The sequence below is a fragment of the Myotis davidii genome, unplaced genomic scaffold, assembly GCF_000327345.1.
Source record: "Myotis davidii unplaced genomic scaffold, ASM32734v1 scaffold404, whole genome shotgun sequence".
In the NCBI taxonomy this organism is placed as follows: domain Eukaryota; kingdom Metazoa; phylum Chordata; class Mammalia; order Chiroptera; family Vespertilionidae; genus Myotis; species Myotis davidii.
In genome coordinates, this window is record NW_006295824.1 from 365,901 (window position 1) to 376,755 (window position 10,855).

General features: G+C 36.7%; 1 protein-coding gene across 2 annotated transcripts in view; it reads left to right on the forward strand.

Moving 5' to 3' along the window:
• The window catches only part of HPGD (hydroxyprostaglandin dehydrogenase 15-(NAD)), a 31,223-nt gene that overhangs the window by 2,011 nt on the left and 18,357 nt on the right, over positions 1-10,855 (forward strand). The window contains exons 3-4 of one of the 2 annotated variants that reach the window (XM_006770729.2): positions 1,298-1,404; positions 9,311-9,407. In XM_006770729.2, coding sequence (XP_006770792.1) covers positions 1,298-1,404; positions 9,311-9,407 — 204 coding nt within the window. The remainder of the gene's footprint in view (positions 1-1,297; positions 1,405-9,310; positions 9,408-10,855) is intronic. The other variant, XM_006770730.2, reaches the window with a different exon arrangement.

A 10,855-nucleotide genomic window follows, 5' to 3' on the forward strand; every position in this document is an offset into this window, starting at 1 on the left:
CTTCCGATTTCAGGATGTAGTGCTGCCTATAACTTTTCAAATGGTTTAGACATGTGGCCAAGGGAGACTTCATTGAAATCATAAAAATACAGAGGTGAAAATGTTCTTGGAGAAGAACAAGACAGAACTCATTTTATAAATGAAGAAATGCAACCTGGTGGTGGTGGTGATGGGGGGAGTAGGTAAATTACAAAGAGTACCACAGCATATAAACATCACCAAGAGCTAGACTGTAAGTTGCTTGGGCCCAACATTTAGTGGTATGTCAGAAAGAAGATGGTATATTATACATTGGTAAGGGCAGAATATAAGAAATGCAGTGGAGACCAAAATGAGAAAAAATTAAAGAAGTAATTAGATATACATATTTTTTGTTTGTTTTATGATAACTCTATAGACATTTGATTTACTTTGAAAAAATTCAGTACATTATTAAAGAGTCTCAGTACATCTTAGGATTTTAATTTATTAATTCTCTTCATACAAAACATTGGACACTTTATACATTAGCTCAAACGATGGCCAATAGACATACATATTTAACAACCTAATTTCCTATAAGATGGATGTGGAGTTCTGAAGAGAACATTCTTAGGATGGAATGCAAAAATAAATGAATAAAAAGAAAAGTTCTTAATTTTTCTCTACTAGAGGATCTTTCCTAGAATCAATTTGAGATCTTAAGAATTATTGTAAAAATTCCATGAAAAAGGAAACAGTTTTTATTTTGTTGTTTTCCATTCCAGTATGGTAAAGGGTACTGGAAAGGGCACATATTAGAAAATGTTGCCACTATTTTTGACACTTAAGTTGCATAAGGAATTATCTTTTGGGGAACTCAATATGCTTGGTGGTTGTTAACAATTCTATGATTTTTCTTGGATGTACTTTTTTTCAAGGAACTCATGAGTTGGCCCCAAGACCTGAGAACATATCCTACACAGAGTATTGAGTCCACAACCCGGGCATGTGCCCTGACTGGGAATTGAACCTGGGACCTCCTGGTTCATAGATTGATGCTCAATCACTGAACTACACTAGCTGGGCAAAATTAAGGTTCTTGATTCAGTAGGTCTGTGGTGGTCATAGATTCTGCCTTTCTAATAAGTTCCCAGATGATGCTGACTGATGCAGCTGGCTCACAAGCCACACTGAGGAGCAAGGCATTGAGTCACTAAGAGTGTAATGTTCGCTATCAGGGTGGATACATAAAAATGCATGCCGTGGTGTAGGATATGACTTACATGTATAAATGGAAAGAAAGAACATATCTGTAATGTCTCTTTTTTTATTTTAGATGCTTTCAGAAAAGTTGTAGACTACTTTGGAAAACTGGACATTCTAGTCAATAATGCTGGAGTGAATAATGAGAAAAACTGGGAAAAAATGCTGCAAATTAACTTGGTAAGCCATCTTAGCCATGCTAATTGCCTAAAAGTGTTTAATAATGTGATTTTTCAAGAAAAATTGTTCTTATAAGCACAGAAACAATACAATGACTACCGAAAGTTAGAAAAAAAAAGCATTTCCTTTTATAAGTAGGAAGATATTTGAGATTTTTAATTATGAAAATATGTCTTAAAATAATAAAAGAAAATATGAAAAGGAACATAATTTATTGCATAACTTAGGAGTTGGCAGACTATGGCCCACAGACTACTCTAGCCTGCCACCTGTTTTTGTATGACCTGCAAGCTAAAAATAGCTTTTACATTTTTAAGTGGTTGAAAAAAGTGAACGAAATGTAAAAAAAAAAAAAAAAAAAGACAGCTATAGTCATTCATTTACACACTAGAGGCCCAGGATTCGTGCACTGGGGAGTTAGGGGTTCCTCAGCCCAGCCTGCACCCTCTCGCAGTTGGGGACCCCTTCAGGGGACGTCTGACTACCGGCTTAGGGGGATCAGGCCTAAGCCGGCAGTCAGACATCCCTCTTGCAGTCCAGGGCTCTTGCAGTCCAGGACCCCTTGCTCCTTACTGCCTGCCTGCAGCGAAGGCAGGAGAGGCTCCCGCCACTGCCACTGTGCTCACCAGCCTTGACCCCAGCTTCTGGCTGAGAGGTGCTCCGCCTGTGGGAGCATACTGACCACCAGGGGGCAGCTCCTACATTGAGCATCCGCCCCCTGGTGGTCAGTGTGCATCATAGCAACAGGCTGTTCCTCCATTCGGTCGATTTGCATATTATTATATAGCAGGATTCTCTCTGGCTACTTTCATGCTACAGTAGCAGAACTGAGTAGTTGTGAAAAGGCCTATGATATGTGATGTCTAAAAAATTTACTATCCTGCCCTTTACAGAAAAAAAATTGCCAGCCATGACTTAACTTATTTATTTAAAAATAAATCTTAATTTAATTCCAGGAATATAACAGAAAACAAGGCCAGTGATTTTTGGACTTTGTAGTTACTAAGAATTTTATCCTGAAAGCTGGTGTGTGTATGCGTATGTGTGTTTATTTGTGCACGTAGTATATTGTGTAAGTTTTACAAAGTTTGATGATTCTTTTGCTTTTACTTAAATTATAAGAATGTGAAATTAGGAAGTAAAATTTCTGTTGCATCCATTGTGTCACACATTTGGTGGTTTTCCCATTTATATACACACCTGACATAAGATATTGGGGTTTAGTAAAACCCAAACCTTGGCTAAGGAAAATATCCCAGCCGAGCTGTGAATGAGGCCACCCTGGCCTTGCTAAGGCCACTCTCACTTGCCGAGTGGGTATGGGTAAAGTACAAGGAGTGGCCCCTACTTCATGATATCCAACTAGGAGATTATAAACTCCTTCAAAAAAGGAACTGTGTTATGTTCTTTATATTCCTCTCTCAGTCACCAGCCCAATATCTTGAAAATAGTGCTTGGTCAATAAATGTTTGACTTGAATCAACATTTCCAGAAGTAATTACTTAATTGTATTAATAATTTGATGGGTGTAATGAGAATTATACGAATTCACAAAAGAGCTGAATATATAAGCATCGCTTTGATAAGGCTACAAAGTTGTCCCCCAAATTTAATAGATGCCTAAACTCCTTTAAATGAAAACAAAAGCTTCCATTTAAAAGTACAAACACCCTCCTTGAAGTCCTTTTTAAAATTTGTCTCAAGTGTTCCTGGATATCATTATATTCAAAATAATTTTAAGACTTATGTGTCAAATTTCCTCCAAAGTCTTTCTGGTGTGTGTGTGTGTGTGTGTGTGTGTGTGTGTGTGTGTGTGTTTAGAGAAACCTAACAACTGCTTTTCCTGAATTAAGACAATTCTATGATTTTTCTTCTACTTTAAACTAGTAATGTAAGTGAAATAAAATGAAATACTTTCTAATTGTGAAACATGCTTATATCTCTCAACTAAGTAATACTTTATCATGGCTTATCAATGTTTGATACACCATTGGGTTTGCTTAGTTATACCTAATTTGATTTTGTATTTATGTCTCTACTTCTATATGATTGTAGCTTATAATTTTATTTTCTTACAATATTTCTATTTTGTTTGAGTGGCAATTATTCCTTTGCTGACTTTTATCTCTTCAATCTGTCAGTTTTTGAACGGAATGAAATCATATCTCAAAGGACAGATGTTAATCTGCCTGCCTCTTTCAGTAATTCTGTTGGTTTGGACTTCATATTATAAACCTGTAATATTTGGAGAATAAATTGCTAGTGATTATAATTTATTGATCTTTCATTTGATTTTTAAGTTGTATATCCCTTTGCAACCTATGATGTTTTGGTCCATTCCATATTTCCATATATAAAATCAGTCATTTACCTAGATATACTATTTTCTATTACATTACTTTAAAAACATAAGTAACATTTTATGTTAAATTTGTCTCTTGCTGACAGTATAATATGAGATCTTACTTTTTAAATCCCATCTGAGAACATCTGCTTTTTATATTTGTGAATTTAAGCCACTTATATTTATTTCTACTTTTTGTAAAATGTATTTTTATTGATTTCAGAGAAGAAGGGAGAGGGAGCGAGAGATGGAAACATCAATGATGAGAGAGAATCATTGATTGGCTGCCTCCTGCACACCCCACAATGGGGATCGAGCTTGCAACCCAGGCATGTGCCCTTGACCAGAATTGAACCCGGGGCCTTTCAGTCCACAGGCCGACGCTCTACCCACTGAGCCAAACCAGCTAGGGCTATTTTTACTTTTTTATTAAGATTTATTCTTCCATTTTACTTCATATTTTATATTTACTCACTTTCCTTCTTGTTTTTGTTCTTTTTCTACTTCCTTCTTAAATTCCATTGGATAGCTCTAATTTTCTCCTGCTGGTAAGAAAACTGTATGTTTTATATTTAATCCTTAGTGGTTACCCTGACTTATTATGAAGTATATTTCATTATATTTTTTTGGTTGAAAAAAAAGATAATACAACCAATTGAGAGCTTCATAAATTTTTAAGAATATATTCTTATGAACTTATGCTACTCTCCAGAACCACATAGTGACAAGAACTTTTTGTGGTTTTTTTTTTTTTTTTTTTCTTTGAGCTAGCCTAGTGAAAAGCACAAATCATGCTGCAGCAGTTTTCTTCCTTTAGCAAAACTGTTTGATATTTCTAACAGTTTCATCAGTAATACATAGCTACATATGTATAGATGAAGGTCACTAGGGTATAAAGTTTCTATAGTCAATATATTCATAATGGACACCTACTGTGCCTTACCGCTGAGAAAACAAATGCCAGAAAAGTGTGCAATGGTATAAGAAACATGGAAATAGTAAAGAGATTGTCACAAAGGATTCGAATTATCTGTTTCATCCAGCTGAGAGAGCATGTTCGCTTGAATATAGCCTAGGTGAATAAACATCTGCTCCAAGCTTGGAAGTTTCCTAAACTATCTGAAAATAGGAAATTCTGGAAGACCAAGGGCATGTTATTTGACTCCTTTAGTTACAATTCACTCTCCTGACTCTTCTGCATTGAAATTTAGCTGGCCTTTGTTTTTCTTTGGACTCTTCTGACATAAGCCACTCCTTAGCTTAACACCAGTGGCTGAAGACATTTGTTTAATCTTACATAGAACAAAATATAACCTTTGTTACCCATATGTAACTACAAACATGTTACTGCCCCGCCTACTTAAGACACCCATTGCAAGAGTAGATTAGAGTCTGACCAATCATGGTCCTTCCAACTTGATTATCTCTGTTAGTATAATGCAAATATTTGCATGTGGTTTATATAATGAGATTTTAGACATTGCTCTGAATGTAATTTGCCTCACACAATTCTGTACATTTTTCTATATTCTGTCCTTATAAGAAAGTAATCACTTAGTTAAAGAACCTTACTACATACCTCCCTCTTCTGAAATCTCACACAACATATTTATATGATGTAAACCTTTTATTATTTTATTTTATTTAAAAAATCTTTATTGTTGAAAGTATTACATATGTCCCCTTTTTCCCCTCATCAACTCCCTCCAAACCCCCCACTCCCCCGCAGCCCCTCACCGCCCCATTGTCTGTGTCTATGGGTTATGCTTATATGCATACAAGTTCATTGCTTGATCTCTTACCAGCCACCCTCCCCTGCCTTCCCTCTGTGGTTCAACAGTCTGTTCATGCTTCTATAACTCTGGGTCTATTTTTTTAAAATATATTTTTATTGATTTCAGAGAGGAAGGGAAAGGATCCATTTCATTCATCAGTTTATCTTGTTGATAAGATTCCACATAAAAGTGAGATCATGTGATACTTGTCTTTCTCTGACTGACTTATTTCACTTAGCATGAGACTCTCCAGTCCCTCCATGCTGTCTCAAAGGGTAAGAGATTCTTCTTTTTTACTCCTGCATAGTATTCCATGGTATAGATGTACCACAGCTTTTTTATCCACTCTTCTACTGATGGGCATTTGGTCTGTTTCCAGATCTTAGTATTGTAAATTGTGCTGCTATGAACACAGGGGTGCATACATTCTTTCTGATCGGTGTTTTGGATTTCTTTGATGTACCATTTTTTAAATTTTATTAAAATTATTATTTTTAGAGTGATTTTGATACATGTGTAATTTATGCTAATATGCTATAACATCTTCAAGGTAGAAAATTACTGTTTTGTGTATGGAGTAGATATTCAATTAATATTTATTGGATAAACAGTCATCCTATGATACTTTACATCCATGGATATTTAATTTGAATTTTAATGCAATGTTTGGATGATTTCCTTATATCTCAGTAATCCCAAACACTATTATCTGTCCTTTCACCTTGACTCCTTACCAAACTTAACCCTTCATTATCCTTTGATCTCACCACTCTTCCCACACAAGAGGTACAATAAACCTCTTCTCAGTCTTTTGTTTCCATTCGGTTATTCTGTACTTCCTCCTTAGTCTGAAGCCAACCGCAGCAGCCTTCTGTATAGCTGCTCAGAGCTTACTGGGAATGTTCAAAAAGAACTATTTGCATAATTATCAGAGGTTAGCTTGGCAATTCGGCAGAGATAGATTTAACTTGGAATATTGATAAGAATGTTCTGTAATGTACTTATTGTACATTCTGAAGCTTTGATAAACCTAAAAAATTAATCCCCACACAAGTGGAATTTGTAATCTAATTTGGACATGTAACTAGCATATATTGAATCCCTTGGTATGTTTAAATAAAAATGAAACAAAATAGATGGCTACTGCTGGTGATTTTCTTTTCAGAAATATAAGACTTGAACTTGGAAAGGGTATACATTTAGAATTAGTTGAAACTACATTTCAGTCCTGAATTTGGAATTGGTGAACTTTTATTTCTCTGATCTTGAATTTCCCGGTTTGTGAAAGAATAAAGATAACCTCTAGCTTAAATAAGCCATGATTTCTTTGACACATCCAGCACAGTGCTACTACAAAGTATTCACTCAATAAATTGCCTTTCTTCTCCAAAGTATAAAAATCTACATTTTCTTCCTTTCTCACTGTCTCATTTCTATGTGTGTTGGGTTCCTCTCTCCTACTCTACCTCAAAATGAAGAGTTGAAGAAATGGATAGAAATAGTGTTGTCAAATGTACTCCCTTTTTTTTGGTTACCAAGATGTTGATTATCAATTAAATTAGTAACTACTTTCTCTTATTACTACTCTATAATATCTAAAGATCCAGTTGAACTATTATCATAGTTAGGCAGATCCAGTTGAACTTATTATCACAGTTAAGTTGTAAGTAATTTCTGCAAGGAGGAAGACAATATTTACCACCTAAGCAAGCAAAACTGGAACAATATTGACTATGAAAAAGGATTTCAGGGAGAAAAAAAAAACTGGAACAATATTGACAATGAAAAAGGATTTCAGGGGCGGGGGGAAAGAAAGATCATAAATATTACTATATTTCTTGAGAACTGGACTGGAGAAAAGACAAGAACCTGGAAGACAAAGCATTAGACCTTGTCATGTAGATTTAGTCCAAGAGTGTTTCCATTTGAAAAGCTGCTCAGTTCATATCCTGACAGTGGATGGGGAAATTACCCTTTGTGCTCCGTCTCCACCAAGGACATGGGAATCAATCTTGCTTAACAAAAAAATTACAATAAAGCTTACACATCCCCAACTTTTCTAGCTGGTTGCATCTTGTAGATGTTGCAAACACAAACGTAGGGTGCCAGCAGAGTATAAATACCTGAGAAAAAGCATAGTGCCAATACGCATAAACAGAAATGCTGTTCGGACATGCTGGAGACTTGGGCAAAAGCGAGCAGCATCTAGCTAACTTCAGTCATTTCAGCCATCCACGGTTTTTCCCTCTTATATAAACCATTCATGTTCTGTGTTTCCATTTTAAAGGGAATCATGTGGAGATTTTACTCATTATCCCTAAGCCTACTTAATATCAAACTGACACATGGCTTAAGTGAATAAAATCTTCAATTTACTTTTTTGTTCTAAACCCCTGTTAGGTAGAGAGGCAACTCTGAACACTTTTCAAAGAACTCCCAAAGGACTTTTTTAAACTAAAAGAAGGGAAACAGTAATCTGTGCCCTCAGTTCCAGACTCATTATTGCATCATTTTCTTTGCAGTATTATAAGGAATGAAGAAGGTAGGCATTAAGATGCCAAAAGAAAATTTCCACCTTTTCGAAATCTCAGTTGGAAGGGAGAGAAGTTCTTAAAAGGGAAAAAAGGATTTCAAATATCAGTTTCACATGACAAATTGCTCTGAGTAGTGGTGAACTCTTCAATATTAGAATAAAACAGAACGGGTATCTACCGATGGCAAGGGGCAGTGAAGCAGAGTAAACCAGCAAAGGCACACCTGTACGCTGTGATGAACACAATTAAGTGACAGACATTACTGAAGACCATGTGTCCCAAGTAACAAACTCTCCCATTCAAACTGGGTAAAGGTTATGTGACCTCACACAACAGGGTTGTAGCATCAGGACTGTTGGATGTTGCATCTCAGGATCCAGTTTCTTATCTACTCTTCCACCTGCCATCCTTTATTCTAGTTTCATTAAGAGGCTGCTCGCCATCGCACCTATAGAAAGCAATGGAAAAGGAGTAACATAATCATTTCTTTCTGGTTTTCTTAAAAGTATCAACAATTTTTCTATGAGCATCTTCTTCTACCACCCTTCCCCAGCCCAGCCCCTTCACTCTGCTCCAGCCGGCTGCCCCTCCGGTCTTACTGGCCAGAAATAGGTCCCATACCATCTCCTAAACCAGTCTCTGGCAAGGAGAATGGGATTTCCGTGGCTGAATTAGATCAATCAGTGTCTACACTAAAGCTGGGAGATCACCTTCCCCTGTATTACCTGGGGGAAACGTAGATACAAATGCAAATTAGAGGTTTTGTTTTCTTAGATCTTGTGATATATAATAGTGGTAAAGCCGGGAATCTACTATCATATACTGCAAGATCCAAGGGAATTAAACAGAGCAGGTGAATGCAGACTCCCGGGCATGAGGACCATTGCTTCTAATAAGGGTAAATGAATATTGTATCCAATCTTTAGAAAAGAAAAAGAATATATAGAATTCTTGATGATGCTGAACATTGAGTTAATGTTGACAAAACACCATAGGGTTACAATCTTTATCATAAACTCTCAGATTGGGCAGCTAAGTAAAGTTTTGCAGATATGTGATAAGCTCCACAACTTCACACAAACCAAAGAGAATCCAAGTCAATGACTAGCTTTTTTTTTTTAAAGCCATTTCAAAACCCTTCATTGATAACAGTTGTTGACCTCTGCCTGAGATAGTAATAAATATATTGGTGTATGATTATATGACAGAGTGTAATGTCTGTGTTGCTTTTCCCATTCATGCCCTTGGGTTAGGTTTCTGTCATCAGTGGAACCTATCTTGGTTTGGATTACATGAGTAAGCAAAACGGAGGTGAAGGCGGCATCATTGTCAATATGTCATCTTTGGCAGGTAAGGACGCTTGTTTTGTTAATAATAATTTCTTATTGGTGAGTTGGACCACAGAAGTAAATCTTCAAAGTATATTTATTATCATCTCGGGTTTGAAATTGAAACTTTGTTTAATTTTTGTTTGTTTTCTTAATGGCTCTATGGAATTTTCTATTGCATATCAAACGTTTGAACTGTATGTTTACTTCTATTATTTTAAATTGTGACTTCTTAAGTTATCTTACTGAAGTACTCTTTAAACACATACACACACACACACACACACACAGATTTTCCCAGAGTTACTGTTTTTCAATGATTATTGTGAGATTCCTGATCAGTAATACATGTGAAAGCACCTTTGGCAAAGTGAAAAGTACAAAGAGAAGTTAAGGTACCTCTATGTGATTTTAATAAGAACATGGAGTTTTAATATATGGTAGAAGTAGTGGTTGGGATATGCTGTCAGGAGGCCAAACTTTACCTCTCCTTTCTTAGGGTCTCTAGCTAGGCATGAGAATTAAGCTGATATGAAATAGATTCACTGAAGAAAAACATACAGATTTTTACAGGTACATGGGAACCTCCAATGGAAAATGAAGACCCAAAGAAGTGGCTAGTCCTAAGTGTTTATAAACGAGGTTCAACAAAGGGAATCAATTGTGGAAACGTAACTAAAGTATACAGGAAGGCTACAGGAAGATAAGAGTTATTTTCTTTTAACAAGGTCTGCTTGTACAGATTTCTCTTGGCCTTGATTCCTGGTCTCTGGTGATAAAAATGTTTCTTTCTTCCTTGTTTAGACAGGGCATTTTTACATTGGATTTTTAACTCCTGCTTTCTGGAAGAAAGCGGGAGGTCCAAGTGCCTTCCTTGCACCTGTTGTTTTTCAAGTCTCTTAACCTCAACATAACCCTTATGCCAAAGTGGCATGCTTGGGGTGGCCTAGTCTGCCACCCTTCAATGCTAATCTGCTAAAATAAATGGACTTAATAAATTACTATCCCACATAGTGGCCTAAATATAGAATACTCACCCCAGGGTGAGGTTCTTGTTGCAGGGAACCTCTGCAGTAGGCAGTCATTTGGAAAATAAGGCTGGCAGAAGCTCTGTCCTCACTATGGAGCCTTCAAGGTTACTGTGGCATTGGTGGACACCTCTCCAGTAGAATGAGAACACTGAGGAGGCATAGCTGCTCTTTTGGATCCCCCCTCCCTCTTTCTCCTTCCCCCCTCCCCACCCAGTGATGGCAAACTTCACTTTTGCTCACATTCCGGTCTGGATTTGCTCTCACGGCTCATCTAACTACAGGAGAGTCTGGGAAATGCAGTCTAGCTGTGTGCCTGGGGAAGAGTAGATTCCAGTAGACAGTTAATAGCCTCTATCACCACGTGCAATCCAAACTGCTTTACTCGGGGCAGTAGGATTTACTATCAGCTGGTATCATGTTACTCAAAAGTAGCTATCAA